At 51.1% G+C, this 18707-nt stretch overlaps 1 protein-coding gene across 1 annotated transcript; it reads left to right on the forward strand.

Annotated features, from left to right (window-relative positions):
- The first annotated feature begins 473 nt into the window (after positions 1-473).
- FFAR4 (free fatty acid receptor 4) lies at positions 474-18335 on the forward strand. The gene is made up of 3 exons (XM_008156897.3): positions 474-1040; positions 8314-8442; positions 17399-18335. Exons 1-3 carry the CDS (start codon positions 474-476, stop codon positions 17786-17788), a joined length of 1086 nt encoding a protein of 361 aa, XP_008155119.1. The 3' UTR covers positions 17789-18335.
- The last annotated feature ends 372 nt before the right edge of the window (positions 18336-18707 follow it).

Below are 18707 nucleotides of genomic sequence, written 5' to 3' on the forward strand. Positions count from 1 at the left end.
GCTTCTTTGGTGAAGCCTGGACAGCGCAGGCCAAAATGATTTCCAAAATCCTGCTCTGACACTCCTGAATCAATCTGAGCTACATGGGTGGATTAAAGGCCTCAGCACACCGGGTGCCATCGGAGTGTGGGAGAGGCTGGAGAGGCCCTCGGGGGTTCCCAGGGTTCACTGGGTAGGGTTTCTCAGCTCTTGGGGCGCTCCCAAACCTGCCGGCGGACGTGGAATCTCTTTCTAGACGACCACCTTCCGGCCCAGCCGGGACGTTTCCAGCCGCGGTGTGTTCGCAGCCTGGCACTTCCTCGTTCCCGCGCGCCCCGGCTCAGCTGGCACGCCCAGCGCCAGCGCTCCTCGGTCGGGAGGGGGTCAGAGGGGAGGTGTCGCAACCGCCTCCCTCCCTCTCTCCGGGCCTCGGCGCGCAGTCGCCTCCCAGATGAGCGCGCTCGCAGACAGCTGCGGGCCGCCGGCCGCCGGGCATGTCCCTTGATTGCGCGCTGGCGGCGGGCACCGGGCCCCCGCGCATCCTGGAGCCGGACAACCGAACACGCTTCTCCTTCTTCTCCGAAGTCAAGGGCGACCACCGGCTGGTGCTGAGCGCAGTGGAGACCGTCGTGCTGGCGCTCATCTTCGCGGTGTCGCTGCTGGGCAACGTGGGCGCCTTGGTGCTGGTGGCGCGCCGACGGCGCCGCGGCACCACCGCCTGCCTGGTGCTCAACCTCTTCTGCGCCGACCTTCTCTTCACCAGCGCCATCCCGCTCGTGCTGGCCGTCCGCTGGACCGAGGCCTGGACGCTGGGCCCGGTCGCCTGCCACCTGCTCCTCTACGTGATGAGCCTGAGCGGCAGCGTCACCATCCTCACGCTGGCGGCCGTCAGCCTGGAGCGCGTGGTGTGCATCGTGCGCCTGCAGCGCGGGGTGCGCGGCCCCGGCCCGAGGGCTCGGGCGGCGCTGCTCGCGCTCATCTGGGGCTACTCGGCGCTCGCCGCGCTGCCGCTCTGCGTCTTCTTCCACGTCCTCCCCCAGCGGCTTCCGGGCGCCGAGCAGGTGAGCCGGGCAGCTGTCGGGGCGGGCAGGCGGGCGGGGATCCGACGGAAACGGTCGCCTGGGATGAAGCTTCACAGGCCGTTTGCTGCACTTAACCACCGTGTCAGTCACCGTGCCCGGCGCTGTGGGGTTTATCTCTTAAATGTCACTGCCACCGTGCGATGTGGGTCCCGTAAACGCCCCCCCCCCAATGCTGTAAGTGGGGTCCCCAAAATGCGGGTGAAATGCACCCACTCTTCATGGCAAAAGTAATGAAATAACGGGGGCTTAACAGCCAGCCAGGCGGAACTGAGGGGGCTCGGGGTGGTTAATCACATCCTGGGAAATTCTGCTCTCTCGCCGGGGGCGACAGCCCTCCTCACACCCGCTCTGCAGACGAGGAAGCGGAGCCGAGGAGTAGCTGCCCGGGGCATCTCGCCCTCAGCGCGAGGAGGAGCTGGGGGTCGCGCTCAGCAGGTTCCGTGCGAGCCGGGCGCGCGCCCTGCTTGGAGGGGGCAGGTGCGTGTGGATGGGCCGGGGAGAAAGGGAATTAGAGACCTAGAGACCCCAGGACCAGTACTGCCTCTGGGGGGAAGAAGGGGTTGTGGTTTCTCCTCCTGGAGCCTCGGTTTTTCCAACTGCGAGATGGAAGGATGAGACCAGCCCGCGGGAGCTTACCCTGGGAACCCGGGTGATGGGTGGTTTCAGAAGATCTTGGGCACCCGAAAAGCCCCCCAGGTCCCAGAGGCTGGGCCCATGAGCTTTATTCGGGGCACCACGGCCCCCCAGTTGTCATTGGGATCGTGGGGGTGGGTGGGTCCACCGTCTAAAATCAGTTCCGCGGACCGCTCATGACATTGGCTCTGGTCCGCTCCGTCCGCGCTCCAGAATCGCGGGCGCGGGTGTGTTGGCGTTGCTAGCCTGCTGGGCCCGGCAGGGTTTGCGAGCCGCGATTCACGCCAGGACGCTGGAGATTCACTCTGGGACGCTGGACTTGAGCGCGGGCTGGGGAGGACAGTGGCCGGCGGTTCTGGCTGTCAGCCCCTGTGTGTCCGTCTTCCTGCGCCTTGCGAGGAGGGGCAGGGGAAGGACTCAGGTCTGTGCACCTTCCCAAAAGGCGGCTCAGCCTCCCCAGACTGGCTTCGTCCCCCTCCTTCTTCCTCCAGAGGTCGCTCCCCACGAAAGCTCAGCCCTGGCCCTAGGAGGGAGGGTGGGCACCCGGAGCCAGCCTGACACAAACCACAGCCCCACAGAGAGGCGCGCAGTGGCCAGAGGGGTGGGAAGGGGAGGGGAGGGAGGTGAGGAGAAGGCTGTGAGCTCTGGACCGATGCCTCCCTGGGTGTCTCTTCCAGAGCCTGGACACAGAGGGGGGCTTCTCTGGGCGTCTCCCCTGACCTGTCTGTCACCCAGGCCTTTCACTGGGGGTGGGGGAGAAGTCTGCATCCTGTGTAAGCAGTATCTTTTCAACGCAACTCAATCCTAAAAAGTCTCTTTCTTCATAGTTGATGCCTTGCGTGGAATACATTGTGGGGTTTTGCTTGTTTGGTTTGTTTGGTGACCAACAGGCAGGAACTGCCTCAGACCCGTGGCACTTGATCAAAGAATATGTGAGCCTGTGGCATGTCCCTTTAAGTGGGGCCAGAAAAGCTGGGACTAGTTGAGCTGGTGGGTGCCATTGGCATGGGGAGACCAAGGGCCCTAGCTTCATGGGCAGCTGGTCCTCCTCTGCCCAGATACACCTAAGGATCCAGGTGGCCACTCAGATGGTCTCAAATAAGGGGAAGACCAGGCCTCACCCCAGACCAACTGGATCCGCTTGGAGCTGGGGTTCCACCATCAGTCTTTTGATTTTTAAAAGTAATTCCCTCACTGAGTTAGTGCTTCTGTATTTTTAACAGAACTTGAGGGATTTCTCCCTATTGTTTTTTTATAGAAACAAATGGCAAATCAGGGAATTAAGGATAGAGCTTAAGGGTATCTGATGTTTCTAGATGTGTATCTTGTGCCGCTCTCTTTTACGATGGTTTTAGGTACACGCCTACTTCACTGTCAAATAACACTTAAAAAAATGAGGCTCTTGTCGCCTCTAGGCCAAAAGCCCAGACTACAACTGCTTGCTGACGTGGGCACTGCAGTTGTCTTCCACGTCTTTCCACTCTGCGTTTTACCCCTAGAGGTGGGGGAGGAGGGGCATGTAGATACGGTCAAAGCCCTCTGCATTCCGCTTCCAGAAGGACTAGGGTTCCATGCAAGGCGCTCCCACGGAGGTCTGTGTGAGGTGGCCTTCCCTCCGTTCCCCTTGGGCGGGGCACCCAGACTCCTCTGATTTTAATCCGGAAACACCTCCTTGGTCTTCAGAGCCTTAGGAAAGGGGTTTGGGCAAAGCCACAGGGAGAGAATGGCTTCTCACAGCACCGCAGGAGATTGGGGGACAGGTGAGTTGGTTACAGGAGCCCTGTTCCCGGAAATTAGTGGAGGTGGGGAGAGGGAGCATGTAATGAGAATTGCACAGTCCTTTCCAGCTCTCCATCCTCTTTGTCTTTTCCCCTTTGTGTTATGCCTCCCTTCCCCCTCCCCCCGCCCATCCCCACCCATGCACCTGCCAGTAAGCCAACAAACAGAAAAAAAACCTCGTTCCTCAAAGGCTGTGACCTGAACATGCAGGAAACATCTCATTTTATAGGTGAGCAAATAAGCCCAGTGGTTTAAGAAATAAGTTAAAGAGTGAGAAATGGAGGGACAAAAGGAGTGTGGCCATTAAAAGGAAGGATCTGGTCTAGACTGAACTAAGTCTCATATTAAAATCAGCAAAGACTTGTTTTCTCAGTCCCCTACTGCCCGCCTCCTGGCTGCAGGTTTGGCCTGCCACCTCCCACTTGGACATGAAATATGGAGGTTGTGGATGGGGGACACTTTCCTACCCAAACCACAGGCGCAGAGAATGAACTAACTAACCCCGAGCACAAGCTGGCGCTCTGCCCTCAAAGAGCACTGGCCAGGGGGCTTTCTGCTTACCTGGACCCCCCACGCCCCACCCCCACCAAATCAGAAACATGATTCCCTTTGTGCATCTGGGCAGTGGGTGCTCAGCGGTCCAGGGTAACCCAGCAGTTCAGGGTGACTTCCCTGAAGGGAGGATGAAATAATGGACATTTCAGAAAATGCTGCAGAATTTGGTATGACGACTGTGGGCTTTGGAGTCAAATGCTGCGAATTTGAATCCTCTCTCTGCCGTTTAGGAGCTGTGTGACAGGGGCAAGTGAGTGGTCCTGCTCTCTATACCTCATCCTCCTCGTTTGCAAAACGGGCCTGATATCAGGTTTTCACTTTCTAGGATTGTCATGGGGACCGATGTTCAGTAAATGGGCCAACATCTGGCACAGACACGGTTAAGCGCTCAGAAATTACCAGCTATTATTAGTTTCCTTATCTGTGGTTAGAAATATTTTAAACATTCTTTAAACAGTGCAATTCTTCTGATTGCTGTAAAATAATAGACTGCCATTTTAAGAGGGGGGGACACATCCTAGTAACTCAGACATTTCAGCCAGGTCAGCCCAGCCTGTGCCAACGGCATTCCTGCCTGTGTGTGCCGTGGCCCCGGTGGGGCGGTGACCCTCGCTGGCAGCTGGGGAGGACTGTCCACCCTGGCCAGAATGTGCGGCCCATTTATTCTACAAACATTTGCTGAGCACCCGCCCCCCTGCCCTCACCATGGGTTACATGCCCAAGACACTCTCATCCTCTTCGAGAAAGTGCATTTTTTGAGCATGCAGATGGTCCCAGGCCCTGGCAGAATTCAGTCCCATGAGTAGGTGTTCTTGTGTTTATTTCCTGGAGGAAGAAATGCCTAAAGTCATAAAGCAGGTAAGAGATGGAGCTGGAATTAGCCGGCGTCAGTCTGTTCCTTCTGGTGTCATTTTCATGAGTTGATACTCTCTTAGGAGCCTTGGTCCCACTGCCCGCCCCCCGCCCCCCGCCCGGGTTTAATATGAGGCCGATAATGCCATCGCGTCTCTATTGAGTGTGGGTTGGCTCAGGAAACAAACAGTTTGCTTGCCCTTGTTAACGTTAGAGGACGCTTTTAAGATAAAAGACAGTAAGTCCATCGCTTGCATTGATATTTTCTTTCTTTTCTGTTGGGAAGCTGATAGGAGAGGAGATGTGCAAGTAGGATTCGAAGTTCCTTAAAATGACCTTGAAGTCTTACAGTTTTTGTTTGAAGAGGTGGGACGGGAAGGATGATTTATGAAGTGATCCCCAGGATGTTCCAGAAGAATCTTTAGAGCCCTAGCCAAGTAGCTTAGTTGGTTGGAGCATAGTCCTATATGCCAAGGTTGCAGGTTCAATCTCCAGTCAGGGCACATACAAAAATCAACCAACGAATGCATAGATAAGTGGAACAACAAATTGATGTCTCTCTCTCTCCTCCCTCTCTCTCTCTCTCTCTCTCTCTCTCTCTCAAAATCAATCTTAAAATACTTTAAAAAAAAACTATCAGAAGAATCATTAGAGAAGCTGACAGGAGACAGCTGGAATCAGGTGGCATTTGCCTGTAAGTCAACCAGTGTGGGGAGAAGGCAGCGTTTGAGCAGCGCCTGTGGAAAGATGACCCTAGCCACAGGGGAGTCTTCTTAGACAAGAGGTATATCTAGCAGAGTGTGAAGAGGAGAGGCAGGTAGCCAGACAGGGATGTGGGGACTGAAGGAACATTGCAGGCGCAGGAAATAGCCCATAGTCAGCCAGGAGGGTTGGCAGGGGCCAGCTGGAGAAGGGCCAGGTACACCCCTTCAGGGAGAGATGGCCTGGTCTGGGAGGGGGTGACCAGTTACAATGAGATCTGTGGGTGGATCGGATAGCTACGAGGTGGAACTCCGAGGTTCCCTTGAGTGAGGAGGCAGAAGGCAGAAGGCAGAAGGCTAGTGCTCAGGTTCCTGGCAGCTTGGGGAATGGCAGCTCCATGCGGAGTCAGTGACTGCAGGAGGTGGAAGCTTTTGGGAGTGGGATGTGGGAGGCTTGACTCCGACATCCTACTCCATGAGGCATCCTGCAGAGATGTCCTCAGGGTAGTGGGGTGAGTCTGGGCTTCAGAAGAAGACTGGCTGAAAAGACTAGATTTCAGCATCACCTGCAAAATGAAGCCATGGAAATGAGTGTGTTAGGGAGGGGTGGGGGTTGGGCCGGGGAGGATGGAAGTCACATTTAACCACATGATGTGCCTGGCCTCCTGCCTTCATCCCTTCTGGTCCTGACGCTGAGCTCCAGCTTCTCCCTTCTCCGGAAACCCCATCCTTTCAGACACAGCCGACACACACCCTCCAGGATGCAGCTCTGCCAGGTGGCTCCACGCTCCGGTCACCTGTCGATTGCTGGGCGCTTCCAGCCCAATGCCCTGCATTGAAGTTTCCCGGGGCCTCTCCCTCCCTGGCTGCAGAGACCAAGCCCACGCTCACTGTGGCCTCGCCGTGGCTCAGCCACCACGGCTTGGGTCAATAAGTGGTTGAACAAACGAATTAAAGGACACTTGTTGGCTCAGCCAGCTTTACTTCTGTAGCTCAGTGACAAAGCAGGTCTAGCACTTTGGGTTTTCAAATTTCCTTTTTAAAATCAGGAAACATTTCAAACATGCCGAGAATATTATAGCACTCCTGCCCCCACCTTCCAGATCTGATTCGCTGCCAAACTCCTGTGAGTCACAACCTAGAATCAAAACGACTTACGTCAAATAGACTTTCCCACAGAAACAAAATTATAACATCCAGTTAGAGCTGTGACTGTGGGCCTGGTGTTTGTTGATTTTTTTTTTTTAATTTTTAAAATGAAATTAAACACTGCATTTAACCAAGGATGCCCCGGGGTGAGGTTCTTGTTTCCCCAGTTTTGCTAGTTGTTAGGCCCTCGGCGCTTTCTGTCCTGGTGACTTTCTGTACCTGGCCCATCGTCCTTGTTTTGCTCATGTCTGACTGTCTGCCACAGTTGGTCTTAGCTCTTTAGGGGAAATATATGATTCACAAGGACTACATCATTAGTGTTATATTATTTGAGGAGGATGTTTCTAAGCCTTAGTTTCCTCCTCTGTGTAATGCGAAAAATAGTAATAATACATCTCCATAAGGTTGTTGTGAACATAATACATCTGCGAAAAATAGTAATAATACATCTCCATAAGGTGGTTGTGAACATCCAATGAGATAATGTATGTAAAGTGTTACCTGGTGTGGACTAAGTGCTTTGTTGATACTGAATAGGAGAAGGAGGGACTACTTGACTGTATTTTGAGTTTGACCACCTAATTATGATACATATTGAGAAATGATAAAAACTCTTTGCCTAGTATAGCATTTAGTAAATATTGAATGAATGAATGAATGAATGAATGAATGGTGCTATGGATGATAATATTTCTTCTAGACATTGGTTAAGATGCCTTGTTCACCAGAAATCAATAATACGGTCTTTTTACACAAAAATACTCTTCAAAACCTATGTCACGTGTTTGGAAGAGCAACTTGTTTCCTGAACAGTTTTGTTCCCATCGTGAAGCGGGCACAGGATATTGGGGTTTGGGAGGAGGGATGGGTAGATGATAGATAGATAGATAGATAGATAGATAGATAGACAGACAGACAGATAGGGCTCTTCATTGGCCTACTTCTTCATCAGAGGACATTGTTGCAGCATCTCTTAACTATTCAGTAATGTCCCCGCTGTTTTGGGGTCTGTATTAGCGCCCAATATTTGAATTCAACACAACACAGTGGCAGCAGCAAGGTCACACCTGCAGGTTCTTTGGCCACATTCCAGTGGTTTCACCACTTGAACTGATGGAGACTTGTGCTTGCGTCTTGGTCTGGGGCTGCCGTGTGCTCCTCTGGGGAGAGGCCCCCAGGGACAGAACTCCCGAGTCTGGGCACCAGCATTGCCTTGGCGTCAGCCATGCCCTTCTCTGATGCAGCATGACACTTGTAGACGTTTGAACAGCCTCCAAATGACCACTGTGCCTTAATGTGGACCCTGTTGCCTTGAGCCCTGGGCTTGGAGTCATGCCTGGGAACTAACTCTGGCTCTTACCACCCTGTGACCCTGAGTTATTGTGAGGTCAGAGGCAAATGATTTGTAAGTGGGGTTGTGTGGGCCGTGGAAGGGATTCTGGGATTTCTCGTCAATTGTGTGGTAGTGTACCAGTAAGTAACACATCAGTGTTAGAGTGCCCGGTAAACCCCCAGCTGGAATGAGCTTAAGGCCAAATAAGAAGCCAGCCTTTAAGTGACCTTCTCTTCCTTTTTATGACTAGGAAATTCTGATTTGCACACTGGTTTGGCCCAGCATTGCCGGGGAAATCTCCTGGGATGTGTCCTTTGTCACTCTGAACTTCTTGGTGCCGGGACTGCTCATTGTGATCAGCTACTCCAAAATTTTACAGGTACGTGTGCTTCCGGACCGCAGCTGACCTTCACTCAGCTGGAGTCTTAGCATTTCTGGGTTAGAAGTTACCTTAGGGCTCACGCCAGCCCAATTCTGGCTCACTGCCGAGATCGACCCCTCCTGCAAAAAGAAAAGTTACACCTTTATGATTGTTATTTGTCACTAATCACTAAATACTAGTTTATTACAAAAAATTAAATATGGAGTCCTGGCCGGTTTGGCTCAGTGGATAAAGCGTCAACCTGCGGACTCAAGGGTCCCAGGTTCGATTCTGGTCGGGGGCATGTACCTTGGTTGCGGGCACATCCCCATTAGGGGGTGTGCAAGAGGCAGCTGATTGATGTTTCTCTCTTGTTGATGTTTCTGACTCTCTCTCCCTCTCCCTTCCTCTCTGTAAAGGGTTGGTGAAATACATTTTTTAAAAAAAAGAAATATGGAGATGTGTAACATACAAACTAAAAACCTATGCTACCCCCATTGTTAATTCATTGTATATTTTCCAAGTTATTTACATATATACATAGTTTTATTCTATGTGTATGATAAACCATATAAAGTGATCAAATATCAACTATTTTTCAGATTTGAGATACTACTATCTGTTTCTTAACTTTCTTTTTTCGCTTAACACTCTATCATAACATCTTCCCATATCAGATCCTTTATCTCTGCCTCATTATTTTTAACGGCTTGATGATCTTCTGTCATACAGCTGTGACATAATTTATTTTATGGGCTTTAGGATTGCGTCCTTGTTTCCCTACCACACACAGCAGTGTAGTGACAGAATATACACTCTTAAAATGTTTTATTGACGCAAAACCTACAGACAGAAAAGCACACCCAGCACACACACCCAGCTCGCAAACTGACCCCACTCCCGGAGCAGCTTCCAGAAACAGCTCGACAGACAGCACCTTACCCAGCTCCCACCACGCACCTTCCACCCGCTGCCCCCAGCCCCGGAAATGTGCCTTTCCAAAGCGGCTGACACAGGCCATGGCCTCTGTCTTCGGAGCAAGCATGTAGGGATGTAAAAAGCCCTGCCAGCCTGATTCCTACCTCTGGAGGCAGCCTGTTTACATGTATGTGCTGGCCCAGGCAAATCGTGTATGTGTGTGTGTTCGTGCTTGTTTGAGAAGGTTTAATGCAAAGCCTTTGAGTCCTCTCAGAGGTTTACAGTTGTCAAATCTTGGTTTTATAGCATATTATGGGTCATCTGGCAAACAGGGATATTAAAGTGGGGCCCTGTAGGTCCTGCTTGCTGTCTGGCCACTTTTATGGCTCTTCCTTTGTAGCTGAGATCTGTCACCGTTTTAGATGCTCAAAACCCAAAGCCAGCCCCACCTCCATTCAAGTCTGCTAACCCTGGGTCCCGTGGTATTCCCTAGACTCTCCCCCACCAGTGGACTTCTGACCCTCCTTCAAGTGACCCCCTTCTGGGGCTTTTCAAGGGTATGAGGACAGTTCAGGCCTAGAGTTAAGGTCTGTAAGGTGCCTGCAAAACCACCTAGCATATGTAAGTGCTGTGTGGTAAGTGTTAGCTGTTATTATGTTAAAAGAAGTGAGGGGATAAGTAAGAGAAATGTAAAATGTATAGAGATATAGAAATAATTTAAAATTATTTTTTAAAATTATTTAACAAATATTTATGTAGTGTTTATAGTGTGTTAGGAACTCATTTAATACTGCTAAGAATGACAGATGAGGAAACCAAGGTACAGAGAGGTTAAGTAACTTGTCCAAGGTCACACAGCTCATAAGCAGCAGTATCAAAATGGAAGGTAGTCTGGCTCCAGAGTTCCTTAGAAGCCAAGAGGGTCTGGTCTTCTCCTTTCACTCATGTCTCATACTTCTCAGCTGCCTGAGAGGGAGGACTGACTTATTCTAAGGAAAGGTTTCCTCCTCACCCCTTCATCCCTTCATTGTTTTCTCAGGCCAGGGCCCGCCTGGAACATTCTAGGAGACCCTAAGAGCCCTGATGAGTTGGGGATCTGTAAAGAAAATGAGGGGATCTAATTGTATCTTTGCCCCATCCCTCAGGGCACCGTTTCACAACTGTGAGTTGTGATAGATATTCTGTCTCATCCAGGAGCTGTGCTGGGGTCTGTGATAGGAAGAACTGAAGGCTGGCCTTGGGTTATATGCAGAGTCTCTGAAAACTGATGAATTGGATAAGAGACACCTCCTTAAGGTTCTATGTGATCTGGCCCCTGCCTGCCCCTCTCACCTCATCTTCTCCCCTCTCTTGTGTCCATGTTGGCTTTGGGGCTATTCTTCACATACGCCAACACATTGCTGCCTCAGAGCCTTTGCATCTGCCACCTTCGCTCCTAGATCCCTCATCCCCAAATTCCTGCATGGGCCATTCCTCCCCTTCATTTAGGTCTCCAGTCAAAAGGCTGCTCCCCAGAGAGACTCCCCATCATTCTCCAGTTCTCTTTATTTACTTCTTTTCAAAGCACTTACAACCCCTGTCATATTCCATTTATATGTATCCATTTGTATGTCATCTGTCTTTCCCATTGGAATGCAAGCTCCATGAGGACAGACTTTGTTTACTGTTCTAGCCCCAAGCTTAGAACAGGGGCCTGGCTCATCCGTTGTTAGTGCTCGATGAACACTCATTGAATGAGTAAGGCGCTGACAGGGCCGACAGGAGTGGGAAGATCACTGCTTGAAGAGTCTTAAGACCCGGGTTCTAGTCCGAGCTTTATTTCTGTGTGACCTTAGGCAAGTCACTCAGTTTTCTCTGGAGCTAAATGGGCCTCTGTGGATTGTTTAACACAACAAAATGAGAGCAGATATGATAATGTTTTGAAAATCATAATGTTAATGCAAATATAAGACATTTTAAAAATTACTTCTCGCTTACTAGCAAACCTGTTGCCCATTTCCTGGGAGGACCATGTGTCCTCACTTGGCACCTGTGGGTTTGCCAGGCTGGTAACTTGGAAGCAGGTGAGTTGCCGCCAGGTGGATGGAGGGTCTGGGCAGGATACCTCCGAAGATATCCATACTCAGAGACACTGAATCAGCTTTTCTGCCGAGTTTTTCTGTCAAGATTATAACTCTGTAAAATCATTGAATGTCAGTGTTAATTAGCCATATTTACAGAGACACAATTAGCAAATCATGTGGAGCCGTGGGACACAAAGCTACACCACGTACCCCTTTCTCACCAGCCCTACCTTTCACCTGTCACTACTGACTTTAGCTCAGGTTCCATCTCTAGGCCTGAGAAGTGCCCCTTACAGGTCACCCTGATCTCATTCCTCTAAAGCAGAGTTCCCCCTAATGCACTCTCTAGAACTCCATGGGATGTTAGACATTAGGAAGGGTTCCGTGATCAAATGAGTTTGGGAAATGCTAGGCTAGTCCAAGTTACATGGATTTCTTTGCTGCAGGACTTCTCAGAGTCTTTACTATGGGAATGTACTCTGGGAATCTCCAGCACAGGATAAGAGTAGGCAGCATGGCTAAATCTGACAGCAGGACTCTACTCCCCACAGAGCATCTCTCTGGACTGGTGCTCCATGCGTCTCCTTCGGGAAACTGCTCTAAAGTCCCCACCCTAGTTGCTGGTTCTGCCCTGGTCAGGATTGAGAGCAGACGTCACCTGGGCTCTTCCCATCTTATCTGCCCTTCTGCCTGCCCTGCTTCCTTTTTACTCATGACTCAGCCAGGCTATACATCTTCAGTGGCTTTTTCCAATCAACAGTTTCCCAGGGAAATAGTCTCCCAGCCACTCCCAAGCACCTTCGATCGGGCTGTCAATGTTAGCTGTTGGGGCTTGGTTTATATTGTCACCCAGCAACCACTGCCATGGCAAGGTGAGATGCTTCTGCCCTTTGTTTGTATGTTTCTTGTTCCTCCTCCCCATTCCCTACTACACACTAACGTGGAAGCGCAGGGTAGGCAGGGTGCCCTTGCTTTTTGCTGTATATCCAGCTATAGATCCAGCACCTAGCGGCACATAGAAAGGGCTCAATGAATGTTTATTGCATGGGAGTGAGTCTGTGGCTTAAAGCTGGAAAAGGCTTTTCTATCTCGGAGCTTACCTGAGAAGCAAAATGTTTCAGCTGAACGTGAAGGTGCAGGGAAGTGAACACGCAGGCCTTTCCCCACGCCTGACCCTCATTCCCCAGCTCTGAGGCCTGTTTGCGGATGGAAAGGGAGGTGGGCCCTCTGGAAGGACGGAGGCCATTGTCTGATGATTCTAATTAGGAAGTTGCTGATTGACCAAGCAGCCCCCAAAGAGACCCAGCGCTCAGGGACCTGAGCCGTGTCCGTGGGGAGCAACCGCTCCCTGCACCCACCTGTCAACAACCATGGTCTGGTGGCATGGAGTGGCTAAGGGTCTGAGGTGGAGAGAAGGTTCCCTCAAGGCCTTCAGATGAAGGTGGCGAGTCTCAAACCATTTAATAAGTGACTCCTCAAGCCCTGCCGATGTGGCTCGGTGGTTGAGTGTTGACTTATGAACCGGAGGTCATGGTTTGATTTCTGGTCAGGGCACATGCCCAGGTTTCTGGGCTTGATCCCCAGTGGGGCCCGTGCAGGAGGCAGCCAATCAATGATTCTCTCTCAGCATTGATATTTTTCTCTCTCTCCCTCTCCCTTCCTCTCTGAAATATATTTTATATATATATATATATATATATATATATATATATATATATATATATATATATATATAAATTTTTTTTAAAGTGACTCCTCAAAGGTCTGGGAGAAAGTTCAAGTCTGTTGTCCCAGATCAATAGTTCTCCTGCTTTAGTGGGCGAGACTCATCTGGGGCGTTTATGAAAGTGTGGATTTCTAGGCTTTCCTCAGACCCACAGAAGCAGAGTGTCTGAAAGTGGGCCCAAGCAGGTGCGTTCTATCGAGTGCCAGGTGACTGGTGCAGGTGGCCTGGACCACATTCCCGGAGCGCTGTCCTCTCTCCCTGCAGCAGTGCCCAGTGAAGAACTCAGGTGTTCCCCCCCCCCGCCTGCCCCCAGCCCCAGGTACACGCCCCCACTTGATCTCCAGGCTTTGTGCAAGTCACTTCGCCGCTCAGAGCCTCGTCTCTTGTTCCTAAACGGGTAATGACAGAACGTACCCCACTGGCTTGTTTTAAGGATTAAAGTTAATCCTCGGAAGTTAACTGAGCATTTCGTTTAAAAGCACATCAAACATTCTGCCCACTGCCAGGGCCATGGAAAGCCCTGGATAGCAGTTGACTAGCCTTGTCATCTAATGTGGGGAAGAGAGAAGAGGGGGAGCCACATCTCATTACAATGGGCCCATTTTCCTTCTCACTCCCCAGAAGCTGCAGAAACTGCGCACAGAAGGAAATAGTAGCAGCAGCCAGGGCTAAAAAAAGACGCAACCACGTAGCTGCTTGGCTCATGAGTCAGTCCAATTTGTCTGTCTGTTTGCTCACAGTCATTGTCACGCACAGAAGCCACAGGGCAGCCCAGCACCCAGGGTGCGGGGTTCAGAGGCAAGAATGACGTCTCTCACACAGTGTGTGTGGCAGGTGCCCTGTGACTACCTGAAACAAAGCACTGCTGGTGCCACGCAGGAGATGTACCAGGAAGCCGGTTCATCTTCTCAGAGCTCCTGGCATGAGAGCTCGGAGTTACAGGCTGGGCAGAGGCTTTCCACTGACAGAGACAGTAGAGAGCTGGAAGGAACCAGTTTAAGATTAAGAGCATGGGCTGGAGTCAGACTGCCAAGGTTTGAAGCCCGGCTCTGCAAGTGCTGGGTGCTGTTGGGCAAGTTGTGTCACCTCTTTTAGCCTTAGTGTCCTCACCTGTAAAACGGGGATCCTCAAAGTACATATGTCACAGAACTGTTGGGAGAATTCAAAGAGATAAACCAAGTGATATGTACATGGCCTGGCACATAAGTGCTCAATAAATATGAACATGCATCACCACCATTCATTCAAAAAAAAATGTATAAGACACAGTACCAGGGACTTCATCCTTCTTGGCAGGCAATGTGGGCAGCACGAGCGATGAGGCTGCTTTCGAATCATTCCTTATGTGTCCACCAGGCTGCACTTAGGACTAGAGTGACACCCCTACGCAGAGGTGGTGGCATTTCCCCTGCGGCCCTCCCACCTACCAACCTGCCCAGCGGTTACTCTCCTAGGTCTGTTGGCCACGGTAGTCTCAGCTGAAGCAGCTTTCACCTGAACACACATTCCCACTTGATTCTACACAGCAGCTTCCAGACCTGGGTGTGCCCATGTGACCTCTGGCATGCGAGCCTGAGATGGTGGGTTATGTCTCCTGAGCAGCCCCACCCCGCAGAACAGGGCTGAAGAGGATGGCAGCCCCTTTGGAGCCTTTTATGATGTGGCTCATCTTTATCTCAGCTGAACTGGGTTTGCACAGATGGGGGCTTTGACCATGTGTCACCAGTGGAGTAGCCCTCAACAGTTACTCCAATTGCCTGAGACTCATTATCCTCATCTCTGAAGCTGAAACAATGATAGTACCAATCTAAAGAGTAGCTGTAAAGATGAAATGTGACAATTTATAAATATAAATGCACCGTACAGGGCCTGGCACACAGGGAGCCCTCCCCGAAGCCCAGCGAGCCTGATTCCCACTGTTCTTGTGGTTGGGATGTGGGTGGGGAAGAAAGGGCTCTGTTCACTCAGCATCTGCTGCCCTGGTCTCCATCACCAAGAGGTGGACCTCAGCTACTGCACAGAAGCCACAAGCAATTGCGGCTTATGATTATTTAAATTAATCATAAAACCAACAGCTACTCTTTAATTGGCTGGTGACAAGTATTCTAAGGAGACTATTTTAAGCCATTGTGATCTTTTAGTTAAACTTGCCCAAACTGTGAATTTCGCTAATTGCTTTCAAATTGCTTCCTCTCTTGAGATTCCAGAATCTCAGGGGAATGGGCCTGGGAAGGCCTGCTAATGAGATTTGTGGCCATTAAAGTCTCCAGTCCTGTAAGCACCCACTGTGTGGCTACAGCAGGACACGGGGCCAGACTAAGCAAATGGGAGTTAGCAAGGACCATGAATGTGACCAACACATTCTAAATTTGATCTCTTCCTTGGGGACAGAGGTCACAGGTGGAACAAAGCATGTCAGGCTAACATGTACAGTGCCCCATCGCATCCTGTGCTAGCTATGCACCGGTTTGTCCCCTGTTCACCACCACAAACCCTTGTCCCTCTCACCCCCAAAACCCTGGGTACCATTAAAACTGAGCAAGTGATAGGGGACAGCGGACCTTCTGCCCTCTGGCTGTGCCTAAAGGACAATTGGAATTAGGCATCAAGGCAGGATGCTGTATGTACCTCCAGGGCGGCCTGCACCTGAGCACTGGACTCTTCCCAGCCACCAGGGAGGCCAGACCCCCCAGCCCACCCACCACCCTGGGCCTGGGAGACACACTTAAATGGCAGCCCCCACCTCCTCTCTCACAGACTCAGCTTCTGTGGGGCTCTTGCTCTCCGAAGTGAACACTTCCAAGGCTAAACCCTCCCTCAGGGCCCTGGTTCCTCACCTGTACAAAGAAGGGGTGCATAGGCCTCGCTACCTAAAGTGTGGCCCTCGGACCATCACCGGCAGCAGCAGCGGCGGCAGCACAGGAGCTCGTGAGAAACGCCGAGGCTCAGCCCCACCCCAGACTCCTTCGGCATCGTCCTGTTTAAGTTTGTATCTTCAGCACATTTTGCTTTTGCGCAATCAATACTTAGCTTTTTCGAAAAAAGAGACAATAGGGAAGTTGTGTGTCACAGTGTCTCTTTGGACTGTCATCACAAAATACTGCTGACCACGTGGCTTATAAACAATAGAAACTGATTTCTCACCGCTCCGGAGGCTGGAAGTGGGAAATCAGGGCGCCAGCATGGGGGTGCTGGTGAGAGCCTCCCCCAGGCTGCAGCCTGCCGACCTCACACTGTGTCTTCCCACGGCAGCAGTGTCCAGGGAGCGCGCTCGGGCGTCTTTTCTAATTGTTTTAATTCAAAATACGTTAAACTACAGTTGATATTGAATATTAATTAGTTTTTCAGGTGTGCAGCGTAGTGGTTAGATATTTATATGACTTACCTAATGATCCCCCCCACCTGGCACCTCCATGGTTATTACACTATCACTGTATTGACTACATCCCCGTGACTATTCTGTAACTGCAGATGAATGAAGATTAAGCTCTTCATCTTTTTTTTTTTTTTACTAGAATATTTCTAATGTGTGCTCTCAGTTTATCAGGAAGAGGAGAATCGCTTCTTTATTTTTTATTGACCTCAGAGAGAAAGGGAGAGAGAGGGAGAGAGAGAGAGAGAGAGAGAGAGAGAGAGAGAGAGAAACATCAATGATGAGAAAATCATTGATCAGCTGCCTCCTGCACGCCCCCTACTGGGCATCGAGCCCACAACCTGGGCATATGCCCTTGACCAGAATCACTCCACAGGCCAGAGCTCTATCCACTGAGCCAAACCGGCTAGGGCCCTTCATCTGTTTCTTAAGGGCACTAATCCCACTCAGCAGGGCTTCCTCCCTATAACCTAATCACCTCGCCAAGGCCCCACCTCCTAATAGCATCACCTGGGAGGTTAGGTTTTCACAAATAAATCTGGGGGGAGGACACATTCCGCCCAAAGCAGTGTGCTTCTGTCCTCACATCCCTCTTCTGCACCACCCAGTCCAGGCCTTTCACTTCCCCTCGGCCACTCTACCTGCGAGTGGATGATTTCCTGCCTTATTTCTCAGGGGGCCACCCAGGCGCCCCGTTTCTTCAGCGCACCTAAGGGTGGACAAACCCCTCCTAAGGGTGGACAAACCCCTCCTAAGGGCGCGCTCTCCGCACAAAAGAGTCCCCGTGCAGCGGGGGCAGCGGATTCCAACCCTGGACCCCTGTGCTCCTCGTGAATCAGACCTCCCCGCTGTCGCCCTGCGGTGACTGTGGCTCCGCCGCTTGTGTCCCCGCAGATCACCAAGGCGTCGCGCCAGAGGCTGACGGTGAGCCTGGCGTACTCGGAGAGCCACCAGATCCGCGTGTCGCAGCAGGACTTCCGGCTCTTCCGCACCCTCTTCCTGCTCATGATCTCCTTCTTCATCATGTGGAGCCCCATCATCATCACCATCCTGCTCATCCTGGTCCAGAACTTCAAGCAGGACCTGGTCATCTGGCCGTCCCTCTTCTTCTGGGTGGTGGCCTTCACGTTCGCCAACGCGGCCCTGAACCCCATCCTCTACAACATGTCCCTGTTCAGGAACGAATGGAGGAAAATCTTCCGGGGCATCTTCTTCCCAGACAAGGGAGCCATGTTTACAGACACGTCTCTCCGGAGAAATGACCTGTCTATTATCTCCACATAAGTAATCTCTCTCCAGAGGCAGAGCGGGTCACTCTGGTGAGCCACTGGTGTGTCTTCAAAGGGACGGAGTCTCCAGGACCCTCACACCAGGGTGCCCTGCTTTAGGAACATGGGACCTACGCAAATACCATTCACGGCACCGGTAAATTAAGGGATGATCCTTCGGCGAAAGAATTGTGTCCTGTATAAAAGGATTTGTTATGGGTTTCTTGAAATATGAACTTTTTCAGTGTGTTTGTCCTACGATTGAATGTAATAAATTTTTATTTATTCCTGTTCAACAATCACATCTCCTACACGTAAAGCCACACCTTGCTGGTTTCTGAAGTGAATCTTGCAACTGGCCCAGGACTCAGATTTCTCTGAAGGGCCACAGCCACTCTAGGTCCCTCCCCTGGACTCGAAAGGCCTTGGGATTGTTCATTAATGTCGATAATGCTTGAGGAATTTCCCAGGAACAACCAAAGGTGACTTTTTTTATTTGTTTATAAGAAATGCCATGGACCCCTTTAGGAGATTCAGTGTCATGAAGTCAGAAGATATTGGAGAACTCCAATATTTGGGGGCCGGGGAGTCGGTGGGGTGGGGGTGGGGGTGAGAAATGATCGTAGGACATATTTTGGGAAGGTGGAGCAAGCACGACTTATTGATGGACGGGATGCACAATGTGAGGGAAAGAGAGGATGCAAGGGTGACTTCTAGATTTGTAGCCTGACACTGGTTGGATGGTGGGCCAACCAACAACCATGGGGGGAAACTTGGGGTGGGAGAGCCCAGAATTTTATCTATGGCTTGTGTAAGTTTGAAATCCAGTGAGATCCAAATGGAGAGGAGGTACAGTAGTCGGATGCAAGGTTGTGGAGTGTGGGCCTGAAGATGCAATGTGGCGAGTCATCAGATAGTGTTTACAGGCCCAAGGT

Source organism: Eptesicus fuscus, chromosome 17, assembly GCF_027574615.1.
Source record: "Eptesicus fuscus isolate TK198812 chromosome 17, DD_ASM_mEF_20220401, whole genome shotgun sequence".
Taxonomy (NCBI): Eukaryota; Metazoa; Chordata; class Mammalia; order Chiroptera; family Vespertilionidae; genus Eptesicus; species Eptesicus fuscus.